At 46.5% G+C, this 22,096-nt stretch overlaps 2 protein-coding genes across 2 annotated transcripts; both read right to left on the minus strand.

Annotated features, from left to right (window-relative positions):
• Positions 1 to 10,658: 10,658 nt before the first annotated feature.
• On the minus strand, positions 10,659 to 13,135 carry ZBTB6 (zinc finger and BTB domain containing 6). The gene has a single exon (XM_009955248.2). The coding sequence runs from the start codon at positions 13,099 to 13,101 to the stop codon at positions 11,818 to 11,820; it is 1,284 nt and encodes a 427-aa protein (XP_009953550.1). The 5' UTR covers positions 13,102 to 13,135; the 3' UTR covers positions 10,659 to 11,817.
• A 4,507-nt stretch (positions 13,136 to 17,642) lies between these two features.
• Positions 17,643 to 21,746, minus strand: ZBTB26 (zinc finger and BTB domain containing 26). The gene is made up of 2 exons (XM_086475723.1): positions 21,388 to 21,746; positions 17,643 to 19,044 (listed from the first exon to the last, which is right to left on the minus strand). The coding sequence occupies exons 1-2, from the start codon at positions 21,744 to 21,746 to the stop codon at positions 17,718 to 17,720; spliced, it is 1,686 nt and encodes a 561-aa protein (XP_086331849.1). The 3' UTR covers positions 17,643 to 17,717.
• Positions 21,747 to 22,096: the final 350 nt, after the last annotated feature.

The following is a 22,096-nucleotide window of genomic DNA, read 5'->3' on the forward strand; positions in this document are numbered from 1 at the left end:
GGGGTGGGGAGAATACACAGATTTTTTTTTTTTTTTTTTTAGCAGGGGGGGAGTTTAAAAGGTTATTTCCATTTCTGCAGATCTTATTCAGACATCAAACTAAAGAGCTTTTTTTTTTGTAAAAAAAGACACATTTTCTCATTCTGTAAAAGACAAATCAATTAACAACAGTTAACAATCAGAAGAAAACACTGAAAGAATGAGATTAGCTTTTAGTTTTATGATTCTCCTGCATTACTTCCCCCTTTTCTCCCAAGAAACCATTGGTGCACTAAAGGGCAAGTATCGCCATATCCGATTTTGCTTTTCACATCTCTACCTTACACAACGACGCAATGCCAGGTGTATGAACTCACAGCGAGTAAATCTCCAATGTGCTGAACATCCAGATATTTAGGACCAAGCTTACAACGTAAGCAATAACTTGAGCTGGCTTGCTGGTAAGTGTTTTCTCTTGAAACACCTCACCCTGTGCAGTTGTACCACGCAAATCGTTTACACAAACGTATTCCAAAGGAATATGGATTTATAGAAATTGTTCTGAAAGACATGCCACCCTACAAAGCTATGTTCTTGAAAAAGATAACAGGCCTAAGAAGTTTGTTGAAACCGTTTACATTCAAGCTTTCATCACTAAGATTTAATTCACGGCTTCACCTAAGAGCTAAACAGCCCCACCCTTTGCCGCAATGTGTAGTGATGTTGACTTTCTATGCAACCCAGAGACCAGTTAGTTCACTTCAAGGCTATGAACAAGCTTCTCCTAGCAGCTTGTTAGAAATGCAAATACACAAATGTTGTAATCACATGTTCAACATTCTATTTTCTTCCCTCCGATGATGGAAAAAAAGGTAATTGTTTTGAGGAAGCCGAGATCTCCCTTCCCCATTTGAATTTGGAAACTCTTTACTGCAATTCCATTGTTGGCTGAGCTACAGTTTAATTAAGGCTAAAGTATTGGACCATTGATATAATTACTAGAACACCAAATACACTCTATCTGTGGATGTATTTTATGTTAATCATGACCATCTGTTTAGAAATTCTATTTAGTGCTATGAACATTCAGTGCCCTTCAAGTAACAGGATACTTGTACAAGATGTCCTTATCTCAGCGAGCTTTTCAGTATCGTGCAGCAATTTCTCCCCCAAATGAATTCCCATAGTAAGTGTAAAACACAACAAACTGAAAGTCGAATCTGTCCTTTCAAAACCAAACGGCTGAGATTACACTTTCAACATAAGCCAGAATATTCACATGCACTGGAGAAAATAGATTTTCATCCAACTTCTAGGAAAGCACAATCAAACCTCATGCAGAGATGAAAAAAACCTGCAGTCCTCTTTAATCTGCTATTACTACATATGTGTTTTAACCAAGGAAATTCAAAGGCAAAACAAATAATAGCAAAACCAAACCATGAGCCAACACGCCCAGAAAGATTTTTAATTCCTCTATAAAGAACCCCACCATTTCCTTTAGCACCTCTACTTCAGCTTCCCCACCAAAGCAGCAGGATGAGAGACGCACAGAATTGCAGCGTAAAGCCTTGCAGTAAACACGTTACTTAAAGCTTTTTGCCAGCACTGACAGGAACATCATGATACTAACACCAACCTAGTGCTGACCTAGGAGCGATATCGGTGGGTTTTTCCCCATCTGGCTGCGTGACACAGGTAACAGCACAAACTAGACGAGGCTGGGAAGCGTGCTACCAGCCTGACTCACACAGGGAAGAGTTTAAGAAAAGGCTAGTGCACACACAGCTCAATTGCTAGTATGTCGTGTGTCACCAACAATCTCCTATTAAACAGACTCTACTTCCAAACCGCTGGTTAATTATCTCAAATGCAGGAATCTCTGCTCTCAGACAGTACCCACATTCTGTTTCCACAGATACTTCAGAGACTTGCAAGAAACAGCCACCTCTCTATTTACAAGCTTTCAAAATATAGTTGTTTGTTTTCCTGACCAGCATAGAAATGAACACAACAGATTCTTAAAGTGTGCACCACCGATTTTTAAAGATCTATCTCAGGGTATTTAATCTTCATAAATGACAGATTCTACTAAGCATGTGTTGACCTTCAGATTTCTTGACAGGAAAAAATCTAATTAAATCAGCAAACAGCTGGGGAAAGCTCTCAACTCCTAAAACTTCAAGCAGCCAAACGCAGAGGAAGCCTCCACCCTCTATTAAGCATGCCAGCTATCCTGCCATTCTTGCACTCCAGTGTGTTAAGAAAACAATCTCGCATCTCCTAATTATCATGTCAACTTCTACAAAAAGCATAAGCCAAATGTTTAACAGATTCTTGCTCCTTGTCAGAAACAATGTATTTCAGGGATGTCCTCTTGAAGAACAAATTGCTCCAGTGCTCTAAACCAAGCAAACACAAGGAGAGCATAATCAAGAAGGTGAACCAGAAATCATTTTGGGGTTGTTTTTAACAGGCAGTACACCCGGGGGGAACAACTACCCTTGGTCCACCTGTCCATGCAGGCAGCCAGGCTATCTATCTCCACGCATGGACTGGGCTTCTCTTCCCTGTCAAAGTAGAAGCACCCTACAAAAAAAAAATCTCAAAGAAATGGCTGATACAGAAGCTGGCCAAACCTACAAAGCAAAGAGTTTTGACAAGACATGGTAGTTTTTACTTAAAAGATCTTTACATAGCCTAGTCAAAATAAATTTTAGAGTCTTACTATTAGCAATACTTCAGATGACAAACTGAAAAATGCACAAGCCCAAGTTCAGAAAGCACATAATAAAAAACTATTACGGTTGAGTAATTTTCTGGTTTTGATACAAAAACATTTTTCCACTGCAGCAGCGGTTGCAATGGAGTGGAGCAATAACAATAAATCACTGATTTCTCATGATAATTTTAGGCCAGAATATTTGATGAAATTGGAAGGTCAGATGGAAGGGGAGAAAGGTGAAGCCTCAAAACGTTCCTCAAACGGCTGTACCATTTACAAACGATGGAAGCTGTAAGAGTTAGATGTTCTTATCTCACATTAACTTTTAGCTACCTAATCCCAGGACATTCGCTACAACTAATCTAAGCCATTGTACTTACTCAGCCACCTCTGGACATGACAAATACCATTTAATCCTGACTTCCTAAAGAAAGCAAGCGCAGGTGGCCATGCTGTTCTACTAGTCTGTTCCTCTCCCACATGATCCTCAAGACCCCTGGGCCATTTCTGAGCAAACCTGACAGAGAAGCATCATGTCCAAAAGGCATATGCATTCCATGAAAACTGGTATCTGGAAAAACTTCCAGAATTCACACGCTTCTCAGTAAAGGCTACAGCACGAGGCTCAGCAGTTACCTGTCTGCCTGCTTTTCTGATCTATCAGCATAGACACACCAGCCGACCAGAACCCAGCCAAAAAATACCACATTTTATTCGCACATAATAAAGGGCTATTTGGAAGGTAGAGATATGACACAAAGCTGCAGGATTCCAACAAACCTTTAAAAGACAGGGCTTGATCTGTGAAGAGAAATGTCAAACATTTGCTGCTTGGCCTCCTGAGTTCAGGATCAGCATTCGTTAAGCAAGGCAAGGAGAGGTTTCAGAACCCCCTGCAGGACACTGAGCCAGCACGTTGAGCTGAACGTTGCCTGGACTAGCTAATCAGAAATTCTGATGACAACGCTTTATCTTAAAGTCTACCTCTACCCAGGGCTGAGAGGCCTAACACCAGAAGGAGATGCTGATTTCTCCAGTGTTTCTAACCAGAAGTTAGTGACCTCAGGAGTTCAACAACTTCACCCCAAAACAAAGGAACTTCTTTAGTTAGCGGTGCTGGTGTTGCCTTACATCTTAATTCAGTGATTAGTTTCTCACCTACACCAAGCCATACAAATGCAATTACTTCCAAATACTTTTAACCCATGTTTTCATCTTAGAAAGAAGGATCCAAACACACACATTTAGAGATGGGGCAATTTCAGTCCCTCCCCTGGAAGCTACTCCTCACACATAAAAGGACTGACCGTTCACCATAGACAACTGCGGCCTCATCTTCAGCTGCCTGAGCAGACAACTTGGATTTTGCTTCATTTTTAAAGATAATTTGTGCATTTTTACCAATCAGTCACTGGATCAAATCTAGGTATAGTTCTTCGAGCAAGGAAGAAAAAAAATTCAGTGCCTCCTCCCCAGCTACATGCCCCAGTTCCCAGGCAGCCTCAAACTTGGAAAACTTCCTTCTCTTCAAAGGGAAACAGGTTCAACACGAGGAAGGGAGCGAGCCCCTTCAGAGCCGCAGTGCCTGGAGTCAGGGCATTTGCTAAAACGTGAGACATCCAAGTCTCATCCCCCTCCAAAGGAAGGGCTGAAGGCTTGAACTCAGTTCCCCCATAACCTGGGCAAATGCCTGGGGGGAAAAAACCAACCAACCAACCAAAAAAACCAAAAAGCAGCAGCAGTGTCACCAGCAGCCCCGTTTCTGAACAGAAGTGGCAGCCTTGCAGCTCCACGTTAGGTCTGCTCTGCTCAGGCCTACTCGACCAGGTCCCTTGTGGGACACAGGCAAAGGGAAGTCTAATAAGCAGAGCTCGTACGAGAACCAGACATGGACTAATTCTGTCCGTGCTGAACAAAGGGAAGTCTTCTCTACAGATGAAGGAAAATTATGAAAAACTTCTGAAATTATATGGCATTTTTACAAATGAAGGTAGCCCAATTACGATCTCACTATGGATTTAAGCCTAAATCTTAGAATTCAACTGATTTTTTAATCACTAAATTAAAGAGTCCTTGATATTGGCTTGCTCTTTATGTCGGCTGCAGAGATGGTGGTATTTTCTTCTTTTTTTAAGTGACCGCCATTATAATTTTCCATTTATGCAGATTAATCGTTTATTTGCACTACAATGAGGTAGCTTTTTCAAGCTTTCCATCCTAAGTTATGTAGTTCTGAAAGCATCCTGATTGGGTCAAAAACTTAAGTGTCTGTGTAATCAAATTATCAGTATCAAATTACTCTCTGAAAAGGCTAGAATCTTTTATTAATTTCTCTTCAACAGCCACCATCTACAGATCTAAAAAACTAGCTTCATTAAAGGCTTAGAAAAGGGCCATCCCCATAATAGCTTTGCATCATTTAGCTATGACGGCTTGAAATTAAAATAAATCCTCTTTACAGAGCGGACTTGCTTATTTCTGCATTCCATAATATCGGTCACACGTAAATCTCTTTATATCATGTGCAAATTCTATATATAAAGCAGAGTCTTTAATGAACATTAAAGACAGTATTTCAATGCAATTTTCTCACTGAACATTAATGCTACCGAGAGTATCCACAGCCCAATTTAAATTCCAGTAAAGTTATCAAGAGAAGTCTTGCTCACTACCAGAATACAGATGTTTATCCAGACTACGTTTCGCCAAAACACCTACAGAATGCTTCACTTGCTATCTTCTTAAAAAATTAAAGCTTGGATCCCCTCTGCCTCCTTAACACATGTGGCTGAGGAATAATTCCCTATGAACAGAGGTACAATTCACGAATAGAAATGTAAGTTCACAGTGGCTCAGTGACTGCCCAAGTTCACTCAATTCAGAGGTAAATCCCCCCAAACCAACACTAGCGTCAGTGTGTCCTCAGCAGTTCACACCTGCTCTTTCCTGTCCAAGCGCTCCTAGCAGAAATCCTGTCACTGGCTTTTAAAAGTTTCCTATATACTTATGTAATGCCACTGTGGGGTTTTTTGTGTTTCATAGGTGTCACTGAAAGGAGTCCTTGCCCTTGCCACAAGCCCGGTACAAATTCAGCTCCTGTAACAGTATTGACTTTTCAGGACTAACCAAAGGGCAATTAAATTCAAAATTTTCTTTGCCACTAAAATTAGTTGAACTTATACTGAATGCACAGAGAGGGAATCTCCTTCTAAGCAGATCTATTTTGACACAATTACTTCAAGAAGAGATACACTGAAGAATTCTTTACACCTCATGAATATTTTCAGAGAATAAGGACTCTCATGTATGGCTTAGTTCCGCATGCTTTTTTTTTTTTTTTTTAAACATAACCTCCTGCTTAAACCATACATTTTACAAAAGAGAAATTCCATATACTAACATTTTCCAAATAATTTTAATGAAACACTAATTCCATTCTGAGACACAGGCAAGAAAACAGAGGGTTCCATAGAAGTTGGAAAGCCTTTTTAAAGTTTGTCCAGAATAGCTCAACATGCCCACGGATATAGATTTTTCCCTTCCATTAGGACTGTCCAGTCAGTAAGGAGAGACCCCTCCTGTTCATCCCATTGAGAGACACAACTTCTTACCAACCAAAACACATCACACCCCTAACAAAACCAATGCTACCAGCTCTTACCCTCTGGATACTGTAACTATTCTATCTACTGTAAATCAACAAAGCCTTAAATAAAAGGGATCATACTCAAGACTAGGACTTAACTTTGAGATATCTCAAGCACTGACACTAAAATTGTTGGAATTTAATATTTTTGAGAGAAACGGCCATGACCTCAAATGAGACAGGGACATGAGTTAATAAGAAACCTTTTCTCGCGGAAAGCTTTGCTTACACTGCAGAAACAAGAAACAGTTCATTAAAAAGGCATGCAGGTCTTGGGAAAGTGATTAATTACAAAAATTAAGAATTCAGTGTTCCACAGAGTAATACTGAGACTAACAACACAAGCTTCAATTTCTAGAATTTCCACAGATGTTTAACACAGACCAAAGGTCAAATAACAGTACTTTGACTTAGAGGATTTACAGTTGTACTTGTTGGTTCTCATTTAAAATGAGAAGATCTTTCCTACCGTAATTAGAAATTTACACCTTTCTAATCTGAAAGGCTGTTTTTAATTTTTGTTTCAACTTTATGATACAGCTGGAAGAGGCGTGGAAGAACAATCACAAGAGTAGCTACAGGAATCACACTTAAACCCAAACAAAATCCTAAGTTTGGACTTAAACAGCTACATCAGAAATTCTCCTGGTTGTCAGCCTAAACTTTGTTGTTGTCTTCTCTCATTAAAGATACATGCCATTCCACTTTGAACCCTGACTGTAACCCAATACTCATCGCTCTCCAGTCTCGCTGCTGCCCTTTCCTACGCTTTGTGCTGACTTCTATGCTTAACTTAAAACCCTCAGTGCACCTCAAGCATCAGCAGAACCAAGACACGCTTTTCCTGCTCATTTGTTTCGTTTTTTTTTTGTTTAAGACACTTTAAACGTGCCGTGCCGGGTGCAGTTCTAGGGCCTATTTTTCCCCATCCCTCCTCTCCACCATTACCCTGAAGCACAGCTCCGCACGAGTGGGAGTACTCGTGATACCGGTGCCATTCTCCTCCGTACTGGAGGACGCCAAGGAAAAGGCTGCTTGGTGCTGCGGCCTCCCGGCGAGAAAACCGGGAGCCTCACCGCCCAGCCCCCGCCGGTGCTAGCGCGGAGACCGCGGAGCAGCCCCGGCGGGTCCCCTCGCAGCCTCGCCCCCCTCCGCCAGGCCGCTGTCAGCAGCCACCGGCCCCGCCGCGCACCTGTGCCCGGCCCTGGCTCTCGCCGTCATTTCGGAGCCGCCACCAAATGGCTGCCCCACGTCCCCTGGCTGGCCCAGCGGCCTAGCGGCGGGGGCGGCGGGCCGGCAGCCCCCTCCCCCGCGCCGCAGCGGCGGCCGGTACCCGGCGGGGCGGGGGCGCGCTGACAGGCCGCGTTCGGCGGGCGGGGCCCGGCCCCGCTCCCTGCCCGGATTCCGCAGCGCCGGGAGCTCGCAGGGCGCCGGGAGGCGGGGGAAGGTGGCGGGGAAGAGGAAGGGGGGGGGGGGGAGGGGGGGGGGAGGCGCGGGCGGGGCCCCGCCGGGTCACCGCGTCCCCCGCGCCGGCCGCCCCCGCCCAGCCCGCTCCTACCTGCGAGGCGCGGGCGGCGGGGCCGGGAGCAGGCGGCGGCCCCGGCCTCTCACACGCCATGGGGCGGGCAGCGCGGCGCGGCCCGGCGGAGGCAGCGGCGGGGGCCTCGGCGGCGCCTCCTCATCGCGCTGACAGCCGGGAGCGCCGCCCCGCCCCCTCTCGCGAGACCCGCCCGCCGCCGCGCGAGAGCCCAACGGCCGCGCCGCGCCCGCCACCGCCCCGCACGTGACCGCCGCGGTGGGCGGGGGTGGGGGACGTCGCGGGGCATTGTGGGAGCTGGCTGGGGGGAGCTTACCATCGAGACGGCGGTGCAGACGCGCCCTTCGGACGTGCGCCGCCGCTATGCGGAAGGGGCGGCTACAGAGACGGCGCGGCAAGAGCGGCGGCCGCCTCCGGCAGCGCCTCCCCACGGCGCGCCCGGCCTCCGTGGCGCCTCAGAGGCTCCTCGACGGGCAGCGCCCCGTCTTCACGGCTACTGCCGATTATTTATGTTCCTCTTTAAATTTTAATTAATAATTTCATCATTACTACCGTTCAGGAGGCTGAGGCGATTGGAGGCCGTCTCTGGCCCACGTCGCTTCTCCCGCCACGGCCTCCTGAGGAGGTGAGAGGCGAAGCCGCCGCAGGCGCCGCGGGCCCGGCGAGGCCGCCTCTGGGCCGGCACGGTACGAAGGCGGTGTCGGGAGCGCCCGGGTTGCCGCCTTACCACAGGCCATCCCAGAGAAAAGCCCGGGAGCGGCAGCTCGTTTCTGTGGTTCCTTAACGGAGGCTGAGGCGGTGTAGACTATGATTTCTGAGGAGAAAGCGTTCCCCAGACCCTTCTGAAGGGCAGAAAAAACGTGTTGCTGAATGACTCCCACTTGAACACCGTATTTGGTTTACAACATCTTGTTCACTCACCATAGCAAGCCAAACTACTAAGGTATGCCCAGAATTATTTATCTGTGGGTAGAAGAAAGCATATGTATTTCTGAGACAAGGTCTTGTTTGCGTTTCATTTATTGTGTTGCGATAGGATGAGTGGCTACATGTATAGAAAGGGGAAAGGAAACACCTTTAATGTGAACATGTGCACAGAATTGGGTTTCGTTCACAAAGCTCACCAAGACTTTCTAGCCACTGAACAGAACACGCTGTTGGCCCTTTACACAACACAACTCCCTCTCATGTTTACATGCGATACAACAGCAGACCAAAATAATTCTCAATCCTGCTCCCACAGAAGATGCACTTCAAAAAATCAGCCTCTCTTTCCCCTTGGATACACAGGGAGATGTCCATGCATACACCTATAAAAACCAGTTGAACAAAAAACAAGGAATGATCTTTCGAGTCTTATCAATGATAATCATACACCTGCCAAAAACGCGTATTAACTGAAGAAACTGAAGCACAGTTGAACCAAATCTGTCCCATAAATACACAATACATTTATTTATTGTGAACATGAACTATAGTAATAGCAGCTCAATGTAAAAAGGACAGGGGAAGTAAAATTTTTCCTTGTTTTATGACCTCTTCCAAGGATGAAGGAGATTATTTTAGGTAACAAAGTCTGTAGACACAAATGGAAAGCTATACAAACCTGTACGTATACCCAGGTTAACATCTGTAAATAGAGTAAGGGCAAGGGCAGGTATCAGCATGCTTTTGAAAATCAGACTTTTGATTTTTATGCAATTAAGAACACAAAATCAATGGTATTCTGTGAAAAACAAAGCAAAAAATACTAATCACATGGTCAAAAAGGCTGTAAATGGTGACAGACTAAAGAATGCAAACAGAAGACAATACCATAAAATGCATTTTTTTTTTGGCAAAGTGTCAGGCGGTCACATCATATGTGACTCACAAGCCTTTTAACTACAGTAATTGTCATGACAATTGGAATAGTTAAAAATCATCAAAATAAAGCAAATAGTCAACTTATAATACGAAGTAATAGCAGAGATTGGGAAAGGTTGGGGCTTATGCTCAAAGTACTGGATAAAACAGGTGATTTTAATTCAGTTACTTACTCGGGGGGTGTCATTTCTGTCATTATTCAGAGGGACACCCCGGTACGCAGACCTGGCACGCACGGTCTTCCAGTGATCCAACACAATGGGGTCCTTCACAAGTCAACTGGCTATGTAAAGTCAGACATCTTTGTGCATTTGGGGGGAATACGGCACTAGGGGCGTGCTCAGCTTCAGAGCACCCTATTTCAATACATGGCTTTGAGGAAGACGTATGCTGCCTCCCACAAACAGGCCTAGTATGAAATGGGACCTGCAAATATTGCTGGAATCCAAGCATGCACTTTAAGGGTTAATAATATCAGGTGAAGAGCTTAACAAACCCCTCATGAACCCGGTTTTTAAAAACTCTTCAACTGCAGTTTCCAAGAGATGAAGACAGTCATACCGGCACAGCTGACCCTGCCTGTTGCAGACAGCAACAGGGACCTGCACGGTAGATACTGTACACACCTAACCCCTCATGTAGCTGACAAATAAACCCCAACCACTCACAGACACAAGGAAGGAAAGTAAGTGAAACCTGTTAACTGACATTAAAAGCTATTGTCTTGGATTTTAAAACCAGGCAGGTTACGGAGCACAGAGGCCAGACTCCTGGACTCAGAGCAAGAACGTCGTAACAGCACTTCTGAAACGGGCAGGGAAGTGTACCCTCTGATCCAGACAGGACTAAGAACTACTGCTTTTTGCTAACTGGAGAGAATCTAATGTAAGTACCGTTACCTCATATTAACAACTGAATAGACTCTTTATTCACACCACGTTAAGTGGAAGAAACACACAGCAGTCAAAGACAGGTACAGGATAAAGATCCTGCGTTACAGGGCTTGCGATGCTCGTGGTGAAACTGAAACGACCTTTGACAAAGTACAAACACACCTATCCAAACACACCTAGTTACTGTTTTACTGTATCACAGAATTAGAGTATGAGAAGACCTCTATGTTTAAGCTGTTCCTAATAAGATATAAAGGATTGTTTTTCAAAATTTATGTAGAAACTGCTATTATGTAACAGCACACAGCTTAATTTTTCACATTAGTGTATGTATCTAAGATTAGTAACAAAACGAAGGGAAATGTTACAACTCAACAAACAGGACTAAATCAGAATTAGACACAGGTGCAAAACACTAGTATGACAGGAAAAAAAATCAGAAGAAAGTTTAGAAAAATCCAGAACTCATTCATAAAACTGAAAGCAAATCCTTCTAATGAGACTATCCAGTTAAAAATGAACTGCAAGGCAATACTATTCGTGTTGTTCTCTTTTACCAATTCTCTCTTTGCAAGAGGCAATTTGAAAGCTTCCTTCATTATTTTTTGTTTGTTGTGTGTTCTTTCTTAAATGTCACAGACTTGAGCATGAAAACATGTCTTCTTTCTGTTCAAAGTTTGGGCAAGTAAGGAGATGATTTCATCATAAATGATACGTGATCTGGGTGGGAATGACTGACTCGTTGAATAAATACAAACATCCTCTTTCCTTAGCCGTTACACATCAGGAACATCACGGCTCGGGCTTCAGCTTATTGAAATATCAGTAACAGTTTGAAAATCAGCACTGCCTGCCCTTGAAACAGGGGAGTGTAAAACATAATTGGAGGGGCAGGGGGGAGATCAGAAGACATCTGGAGTAATAGAAGAGAAGCAGGAAATAACTGCCTGTATTTTGCATTTACCTTCAACTCGTAAACACCTTTTTTGCACTTACAGCAATAGCAACCTTAATGCAGCAGGCAAGTCTGCTGCTCCCAAGGCCTGTCTTTGATCACCGGTCACGTATTTGTGCCTCTCTCCATTACACAGGGATCTGTAACTAGAATTCAATCTAGAATTTCACTAGGCAGGAGCTTTTTGAGCAGCCTGGCTCCACAACCCCCCATCCGTCAATCATAGTCCACTTTAACTTTCGTAATAGCGTTCGGGTTGGGTTTCTCGCTGCTGCTCCTCCCATGAACAGAAGTTAAATGCTTCTTAAGCGCAGACTTGTGTTTAAAGTCCATGTCGCAGCAATGGCACTTGTAGGGCCTGTCACCGCTGTGGATGTTCAGGTGATCCTGAAGCGTACTTTTGGCGGTGAAGGTCTTCAGGCACACCATGCACTGGAAGGGGCGGATGCCCATGTGCCCCCGGATGTGCCTGTTGAGATTCTTTTTCTGCGTAAATGTTTTGCCACACTGCAAACACAGGAAGAGTTTGTGCATTTTAAGATGTCTGAGATAGTTCTCAAGATGCAGAAATCCCCTCGGACACTTTGGGCACTGGTGCCGCCAGGAATTGCCAGAATCATCCAGGCTCTGGAACCCGTTCATCAGACTGGAAGTTCCTTCTGGATTGTCACTGACAAAAGCCTGAAAGTGATTTCCTGACATTTCTGTATTTCTGCTTTCAACTGTAGAATTTATCAAGGAGTGCTGGGTCTCTGGGAAATATAAATTAGTTTTAGAGGAAGTGCACGGCTGAGGGAAGTGATCGGTTTCTACATTGGCTACGCTCATAGAGTCCATTCTGAAGATACAGATTTCATCATCCTTGTACCCGATTTCAACTGTTGATATTTCTGGGGTTTTTGTGTCCGTCCTTTGTGAGATCAGGCTCTGCGCAGCAGGCTCCGAGGCGTCCCCCTTCTCCTCCTTCACAGGGAATTCTACACTCGCCGGGCTGTCCTCAGAGATCTCGATTATTTCACAGTCTTTATCCAAAACCTCATCCCCGTTTCTCAGTTCAGCGTCTGAGGAGTGACACCTCTCTGCAGCCTGATTACTGCTCTCCATGGAAGCGTCGATTTCCAGGTACTTGGACAAAGCCTCGGTACACTTCTCCACAATGTGAACCATCTGGAGGTAACTCGCCGCGGTGAGGTATTTCAGCAGCTCCTTCTTTTTGACTTCCAGAGCGCCCGTGTAACAGGACAGCAGCAGCTTTCTGCCCACCTCGGCGCTCTGCAGGATGGTGATCCTCACCTGCTTCGACTGATTGAGCAGGAACTGATCCCTCATGAAGGTGGAGCAGGCGGCGAAGATCACCTTGTGCCCCTGGAACTCCGTGTCGTTGATGTAAATGGAGACGTCGCAGAAGAGGTTCTGCTGCCGCAGCAGGTTCATCTTCTGCAGCACGGCATCCCCCTGCTGCTCGAACTGGAAGTGCAGCACCTCCGAGTCCGCAGCCATGGCGCCGCTCCCCCGGGGGAAGGCACCGGCACCACCGGAGAGACTCACGCCGAGCCCAGGCCACCCCCGCCGGCAGGGCCCAGCCGCGGCCTCGTTCCCCAGCCCACCCCCCCCCCCCCCCGCAGCGGCTGACGGGCCCTGCCCTCCCCCCCCCCGGCCCTCCGCCCCACTCACCGGCCGCGGCCCGGCCGGTCCCTGCAGCCGGTGCGCGCTCCGCCGCCGGTGCCGCAGCGCCCCGGAAGCGCTTCCCCCCGCCCCTTCCGGGAGCGGCGCCGGAAGCGGCTCCAGCGCGGCCTCCCGCCCCCCAGCCCTCCCGGGGCGCCGTTACCGCGGCGGGAAATGAGAGGCGGCGGGAGACAGAGTTAGCAGCACGTTTATTAGAAGACTTGGCACTGCTACAGCGGCTGCCGCCGGGGTCACCGCGCCGCCCACGGGACGCGCCTCGCCAAACGTCCGGTAGAGGTAGCAACGTCTCGGCGCGGACCGCCGGCCCCGTAAGGCATCTCGGAGAGCGGCTGCCCGGGGGCTCCCTCCGCGCCCCGCCGCGGGGGTGGGTGCCGTCGAACGGCAGGAACACGCCGGGGGGGGGGGGGGAAAGACGCACCTGCAGGGCCGGGCGGCTGGGTTCTCCCCGGCCACCGGCCCCGGAGGAGGGTACCCGGCAGCCGCCGACCCGCCTGCTTTGGTAACGATTCGTAGTGTAAGACTTTTGCCCAGTCACTGAAGAGGTAGCTAATGCTCAGTCCGTCGGTTATTCAGTCTCAAAGGAAAAACGTCCATTCTGCCTTCTCAACCCTCACCAAGTCAGGAGGGCCGGCTGCTCCCCCTGCTTCGTTTTTAGAAAAGCCAAGATTGAACGTGACTTTTAGAATTCTCTCAGCAGTTTCAGTTCGTATCACATTTTGATTCTCCCTCCTCACCTTTACTCCTCCCAATGACTCCAGAACCAAAATCAGCCCCACACAATGTAACTTATTTCAACAAAAATTCAGCGGCAGCTATCGTGAGTTTTGCCGAAAAGTCTAGGGGAGAAAAAGACTGACAATTCAGTTTTATCAGTTACTAACTTGCAAAACATGTCTTCTAAAAGAAAAATAAATTAAGGAAAGACTCATCCCTGATCTATACAGGAAGCTGTGCAGCTGCACCGTATGCTGCAGAAACATGCTACACAAGCTACCACCACTCAGAAAAGTAGTGAGCCTAAACCTCTGGTAAACCTAAGAGTTCTAAGATTTTCTTCTTCTATATAAAATTAATAAATAAAATGCCAACATTACAAAAAAATCCTAATATATTCAAGGAGTTATTAAAATATTTTTGTAATAGACTTCAGTTATTTTTAGGATATGCAGGAAGTTGTACAGCACATTAAGTTGTGAGACTATCCACTTACCAGCAAATAGTATTCTACACATTAACACACAGATTATGATAACTGCCATAGTCCTCATCTGAATATGCAGCATCAGTAGCAACAACCAATGGATCTAGTCTTTCACTAATTGGAACACTGCAATGAAGACAACATTTTACATACATGGACAATTAAGTTCATCTTATTCTATAATTGAGCTGCCTCTGTATATTCCATTTATAGTAATTCTCACTCCATATTAATCTGTAACTCAGAGAAGAAGCATCAGCCAGATTTTTCTTTTCTAATACCTCTTCTATACTCTTCACTTGTCTGTTCCATGTAGGGGCAAATCTCAGATGAACTCTACCACCAGTGCACTCTGCACCATGCCATCACCGTATTGCCCTCTTAGCTCTCCAGTGCTTCTGGAGTCACGCAGCTGTTTCCTGCATCAATCTTTTGGTCTGCACCCTTTTGCCAGGCCAAAAATCACAGACATTAGTAAGAAGTCACTTTTCATCCAACAGATGTGTCCGTTTGCATTGAAGAAGCAGTCTTCTGCATTTCTGCTTTTTCCTATTTATTTCTGCCGTGGTCTCACCAACTGACCACGAGCAGCCTTTTAACGGAGCAGCCAGCAGTCTCAGCCTTCTCAGACGTTGACATCACCACAGCACAGAGTGCAATGAAAACCTATACATCTTGACCAAATCATTTTTTTTGTTTGTTTCTTAGGAAATCCCTTGTCTCTTCATATCATCACAGCTACTTCAACAAGCTGTATTCTCCTTACAGTAACATTACAGCTTCATAATTCCACAAAAAAGCTTCCCAGATAGACAAAGCTTTCAATACTGTCCATTTTGCTGCCACTTTTTCTAGCATTTGTACAGTTTTATTCCTTTCTCTGGCAGAAGACCATTTTCTTTATCGTGTCCGTATTCATATCTGGTTAGACTGTTCACTAGTTCCTTAGAGCACGCTGACCTGGCTCTGCAAGCTCGTATTCTCCATGTCTATCTTCGTTTTGACGTTAGCGCTGTAATTTATTTCCATGTAGTGAATAATATATTATCAAAATGTTTGAACAACACAGAAGATTCTGCCTGAAGACAGAATGCAAGTGTCAGATGCAACTGTCATGGTCAGTTTTAGCTCAAAACGATTCTGAAAGCGGGTGGCTTTAAGAGGAAAACCAGTTTTTCTTCCCATGCAAACCTATTTTTTGCCCCAGGAACCTGAACAATAATTTTTAAAAGTTCCAAATAGTTAGATTTTAAGCCTAAATATATTTGCTACAATGTGAAAGATGTAATGCCCTGACTCCACTTCCATTGCTTACTTCATAGCTGTCCGTGTAATAGTTCATGTAACAGTCAAGTACAGTAGTTTAAGAACTCAATTGCAAAACCTGATTCACAGAATCACTTTGCTTTCCTACTTGAAAGTACGTGGATTTCTGAAAACGTTCTGCAACATTAACGCTTTTTGTCGTCCATCAGTGTGATGTCTGCGTAAGGAAATCCTGGCTTTACACACACGTCTGAAGATCAAGACCAACTTTTGATAACTACATACAAAACATTTTTTGCTCTAACACAGCTTTGGTCATACCTGTTTAGCATTTTTAACCACACAATAGCAGCCTTTCACCCCCGCCCCCTCACTCAAACACACTCACACAGTACTGCTTTTAGGTAGGAAGCATAATCTCAGCCTCATGGCCAACCTTGTGGAAAAGAGCTGCATTGGAAGAAATACTTACTCCAAATACAAACAGCAGTTCTCTACCGAGGATCAGCCATTTGATTATTAGTCTATGCTACACTTCAACGTATTAAGAGTGCTGTTCTACTGGGAATGGTGTTCCTCAGATCAATTAGTTTCTTTCAGCCTGACTGGGATGCTGATAATTCCACGGCACTTTTGAGAAGCAATACGGTATAATCCCAGAATCCCAATTAACATGCCATTCCCGCTACATTTGATGTTTAAGGCGGTGTACAAGAGGTATTGCTGAGTACAGTCAATAGCTGATATATTAACCTACGGGAATTGTGCTACCTACACCTCATCCAAGGCTCTGTAAAACACTAATGGTCATGAACTATGCAGGCCACTTAAAAAAAAGTATTCTTTGAATGTCCAAGAAATCAAAAAACTTAATGTTCTTATGGCAGGTATTTTTGTTTCTTTTTTTCAAGTTAACTGACATGTGGCCCTTACTAGCTATCAAGGAGAGATACAGAAGAGCTAAAGGGAAAAACGAAAAAAAAAAAAAAAAGCCTGGAGTTGTTAATACATTGCAGCTTTTAAAACAGATTCTTTTCACAGTGTCAAAAAGCAGTATTTCTCCACACCAGCTTTGCTCTAAAAGCAACAACTGTTGTGGCTTACGTGATGCAAAATTTATGGAAGATGGATGATAATTTTTAGTTTTGAAGCGTTTAGCTTGTCTCAGTACATACACTGGTAGGTGCCCTTAAAAATCCCAGGTATGACAGTGTAAGAAATAGGTCATACTTGCACTCCAGGCACCGGCCTCTCGCATTCCAGAGCTGCAATTTCTTCTCATTTTGAACAGTTCTATGCAATGATCAGCTAAACCTGCCAAATCATTTAGGGTTTTATCTTTTCATAATGCATGTCGAGGTTAAAAACCCTGAGAGCTTTGAAGATAGCACTGACTGGCAGCAGAAGTTTCTTGAAATAGTTTAGAAAGGGCAAAAAAGTGACACAAAAATACTTCATTTCAACTGTAGGGGTCTAGGGGTAAGATCAGAGAAAGGTAACTTTAAGAGGTAAGTTTAAATTTAACTATATGGAGTGCTTTCAGTTATCCAGTGCTTTTTAAAAAAAAAAAAATCAGGTTATCTCACAGACTTGTCCTCTGTGCTCTTTCCTCCACCTGCCCAGACACAGAGAGGCCTCTAACTGTACAGCAGATGGTTTACTTGCAGCCCACAGCAACAGTCTTTCAAAAGGTGTTAGTCTGGAGTCTCCTAATCAGAGAGAAATGAAACAATTAACCCCGTAATCCACAGTAGAGACACAGACAGAAACCTGAAGGAAGATTGCTATTCACAGAAAATACCCAGTAAGACTAAGGACGATGGCTGAAGGCCTGCCAGGTTTTGCACTCCAACCCACCATCCATCCCTAGCCTTGCAGGGCACACTACTGCTTTCGGGAAAAGCCCGAACCAACCGTTTGCTCCTCTCAGTCACGATGCCTACGAAGGGCTGCTTTTAATTGCTTAATTGACGCAGGTACTATCATTTCTCAAACTGAGCACAGCCTGAGGCAGCTTCCCTGCATCCAGTACCTGGCTTGCATCAGCTTGCTGACAGACCTTACTGTCTGTAGCAGCGCTACACGTGAATGAATCGAAGTCCACTGTTATGTCTTGAACGTTCCTTTCATTGGCATTGTCAAAGCTATTTTTACCGTGTAGCTGCTTAAGGTGTTTCCTCAGAACGGGTTTATGCGCAAAAACCATGTCACAGTAGTTACACTTATGGGGCTTGTCCCCACTGTGCAGGTTGAGATGGTCCTGTAAGGAACATTTCTGAGAGAAGGTTTTCCCACAGATCTTACATTGGAACGGTTTGATGCCTGCGTGTACTCGCATGTGCCGGTGGAGGTTGCCTTTCTGAGTGAATGTCTTGCCACAGAGGAGACACATAAATAGTTTGTGCATCTTTAAGTGATTAGCATAGTTTTCCAGATGCCGAAATACCCTTGTGCACTTTGGACACTGATGGTGCCACTGGAGGCCTTTGTCTATACCTCGGTTGTTAGGCCCAAACATATCTTTAGAGGCCAGAATGATGTTATCGCTGCCAGCATATGAAAGGGCATAGTTGTGGAGGTGGTTTTGCTCTATTTCACTCGCTCTGTTTTCAACAGTGGAGTTGATAAGAAAGTGTTGAGGCTCTGAGGAATGCAGTGCAGTTTGTTCAGAAGAAATAAACTGGTTCTGATCCTTCTTATTCCTAACTTCTGTTACCTCCCCAATGGACTCCACCTTGATGATCTGAATATCACTATCCTCCATGTCCATACTGTCCTCTGAAGGTTGAATACAAGGTGAATCTTGCTGCAGAGAGTCGTCATCTCCTTGATGTTCCTTCAGCTCAGAGGAGTCGCTTTGCTGTTCACACTCCTTGCTCTCCAACGGCTGCTTCGGCTTTATAAACTTCCAGAGGGCCTGCGTGCACCGTTCAACGATGTGGCTCATCTGCAGGAAGCTGGCGGCAGTCAAGTAGTTGACCAGTTCCATTTCAGGAAACTCCAGAATGCCGCTGTAACAGGACAGAAGCAGCTGCCTCCCCACTTCCGAGCTCTGCAGTATAGAGATTTTTACATCTCTGGAATCATTTAGCAAGAACTGGTCTCTTAAAAAGGGAGAGCCCGCAGCAAATACAATTTTATGCCCGTGAACTTCAACGTCATCGATGTGGACCACGACATCACAAAATTTGTTTTCTTCCCTCAGTTTGTTCATCTTTTGTAACATCGAATCCCCATAATTGTCAAACTTGAAGTGAAGAATATCTGATCTTTCTGACATTTTGGCACACCTACGGCAAAGCAGCAAGAAAAAAAAACAAGTGAGAACTTTTTTGGTTTCTGAAATGCAAGTTAAAAGGTCTAAAGTAATAAAGTGTGTTTAATCAGATGTTTTATCCTATACAAATACTAAAGTCCATTACAAGTTAAAAGTAAAAAGAAAAAATTCAAGTTTACACCTCGCTTTACAATACCTTTCACCTTTTTTTTTAACTTAATGCAGCTTGAATATAAAGTAGAGGTGATACAACAGAAATTCTCCTGAAGCAGCACCCTGAAGAGTGAAGATGTTTTCCACATTACTTGTCTGGAATTCAAAGGGAAACCATGGGAGAATCTTTAGCAGCCTTAACTCTCGTTAAGCTTTGCTGCCACATTCAAACTCCTCAGAGATTTTGCTTTACCAAGTAACAATGACGTTCCTTTTGATTCTCGATCTCGTTTCCTGCCTAAAGAGCTCTCGTAACAAACCAATTCAAGGCGAGACAGAACCCGGCACTTGCCAGACATACAAACATCCCTCTCGGCCTTCTGCACCTGCCATATGCTGCTCCCGAGAGGCACAGTCCTCCAACACCGGCTGCAGTTCCTGTAGGGACACTCGGCAGGTTGCAGGAACAGCGCTCTAGGACACGCCTCGTCGGCAGGAGCTGTAACTTTGACAGGCCAGTCTTCCAGCTGGAAGGACTATGCAAGCTCTGCCCTGTCTGCAGCACTGGGATTAACACATGGTTTCAGATTGTCTTCTAAGGTTTTTTTTGGCGGGGGTTGGTTTGCTGTCTGTTGTTTTGGTTTTTTATTTATTTATTTATTTTTAAAATCTTCCGTATGCGCCCTCGTTATATACATCATGTTTTAAGTAACTGGGGAATGCAGGAAGTCTTGTTTCTTGGCCTTGTCTTTGGAAGATCACTCCCCTGGGAAGTCTGTTCTTTGATAGTATTTAGAACGAAGAACAGCGGATCTTCCATAAAAAAACAATCTTTTGTCTTTCAACAGTGCTTTTAGAATTTACAAGACTACACTGATTCTCGACGAGACACTGTTCACGCAATCCTGCCAGAGAACTGGGATTGCAGGAAGTGAAGAAATCACAGGAGACTAAATGATGCAAGATTTGGTGAGACAAAATAACAAACCAAACCAAAACTTACACCTCACAACTATTACAAACACCACACAAAGCTTGAAAGGAAGCTTTGAAGTTTGTAGATAAAAACAGATTCTGCTCTCTTGGGGCGTGAAGTATCAGCCCAGTGTACACGGCAGGAAATGGAGTCATTCCTAGTGTAAACGACTGACTACGCAAGACATGTTCAATGAAGAACATTTTTAGAAGTATCTGTTGATGATCAAGTTTGTTTCAATTTGCTGATCAGACATGGCCTCCTCGCTACCTGAGCCCACCAAGTAGATCTTCCAGTGTATGGCACGTGAAAATTAGAAGAAGATTTCAGAAGCCTTCAGCAACAAGGACCCACAGAAAGCTCGGAAACAGAGGCAGCGTCAGTGTGCAGTACAACCAGTTCTGCTGAATCTACAGAAAGTAGAGCCGCCAGTCTCTTAGTCAGCCTGTCTTCAGTGCTGCCTGACTCATCCCCATTTCTAGGGCAAAACGTTTAATTTTATGAGGCAATACCCTTTGGGAAATATAAAGGGTAGCAACAGATCACCATGAAGTATCTTCAGTGAATTTCAGGCATTATCAAACTGTTTCTTTTTGCGGTTTCTCTTGGAAATGATGAAGGAAGTCTACTTGTGAGCCTGTTTTATCCCACTTCGGGATACTACAAGATAAATGTAGTTAAAGTGCCCCTGCCAAAGTAGCGCTATGTTGTGCTGCTCACCAGACACAACTATTCCAGCCACGCAGCGTTCCTCAGGCAGACTACAAGAGTCACGTCATGAGCCACTGGAAACAAGCGACTTCCCTTGACACACGCTCAGTTTCCACTGCTACTGATCTCCAGGGGAAAAAGAACACAAAAGCCATCAAACGAACCCCAAACCCTCTTTCTCGAGAGCGTGGCAGACCAAGCCTACCTGCTGCTCCGCCGCAATCCCCCAGGCCGAGCGGGGCGGGCAGGGCTCCCCGCGCAACACCCCCCGCTCTGGAAGCACGTACTTCCCCGGATTTTTACCACAGCCACCGGCTCCGGAGCACGTACTTCCCGAAAACCGGAGAAACGATGTTCCAGGACAGCTCAAGCGAGAGCCTGCGTGGCTCAAAACAACGCGCAAAAGTGAAGCTCTTTGCAAAAGCAGGGGAGGCCGCTGCCTGCGCCCGCACCGGCCCGTCCCGGCCCCGCCGCCCCGTTCCCCGGCCCCGCGGGAGGGAGGGAAGGAGCAAGTACCTGTAGCGCCGGGCCGCGTCCCCCTGCTGGCACCCGCGGCCACTCCTACTGCAGCGCACGCCGCGGCCTCCGGCTACGGACCTAGAGAGGGGAGGAGAGCCGCCGTGAGCCGCCGCCCGGGCCTGAGGTCGCGCCGCCCCAGCGCCGGGCCGGGCCCGGCCGCCAGCCGCGCCCCCCGGGCGGCCCCGCGACCCGCCGCGCCCCCGGCCGGGCCGGGCCGCCCTCCGAACCCGGCCCGCGGGGGAAGCGGGAACCGAGGCCCGTTCCGGACCGCGCTCCGGGGCCGCCGCCCGCGCCCCGCCAGCCCGCCGGGACCTACAGCCGCCACCGCAGCCCAGGACGGCGACTCGGAACCGCATTGTTCGGGCGCCGGAAGCGTTCCCGCGCTCTCCGCCCCGCACCCGGAAGCGCCTGGTGGGGCGCCCGCCCCCTCCGCCCGGTCACGTGGTTGGGCGGCAGCGGCGGCCCAGGCCCGGCACCGGGAGGAGGCGGCGGCGGCGGCGGCGGCCGGGGTAGGTGGGGCTCGCGCTGCCGGCGGGGTCTCATCCGGCCCGTCCCTCCGCCCTCGGGCCGCCCCTCTCCCGCCGCCGCCCCTACCGCCGTCACGGCGGCCCCGGCCCGCTTCTGCGGCGCCTGCCAGGTGCGTGCGGGCGCTGCCCCGGCGCCGCTCCGGGGCTTCGCCGCCGCTCCTCACCGCTGACCGGCGAGA

This window comes from Leptosomus discolor, chromosome 19 (assembly GCF_034619465.1).
Source record: "Leptosomus discolor isolate bLepDis1 chromosome 19, bLepDis1.hap2, whole genome shotgun sequence".
NCBI lineage: Eukaryota > Metazoa > Chordata > Aves > Leptosomiformes > Leptosomidae > Leptosomus > Leptosomus discolor.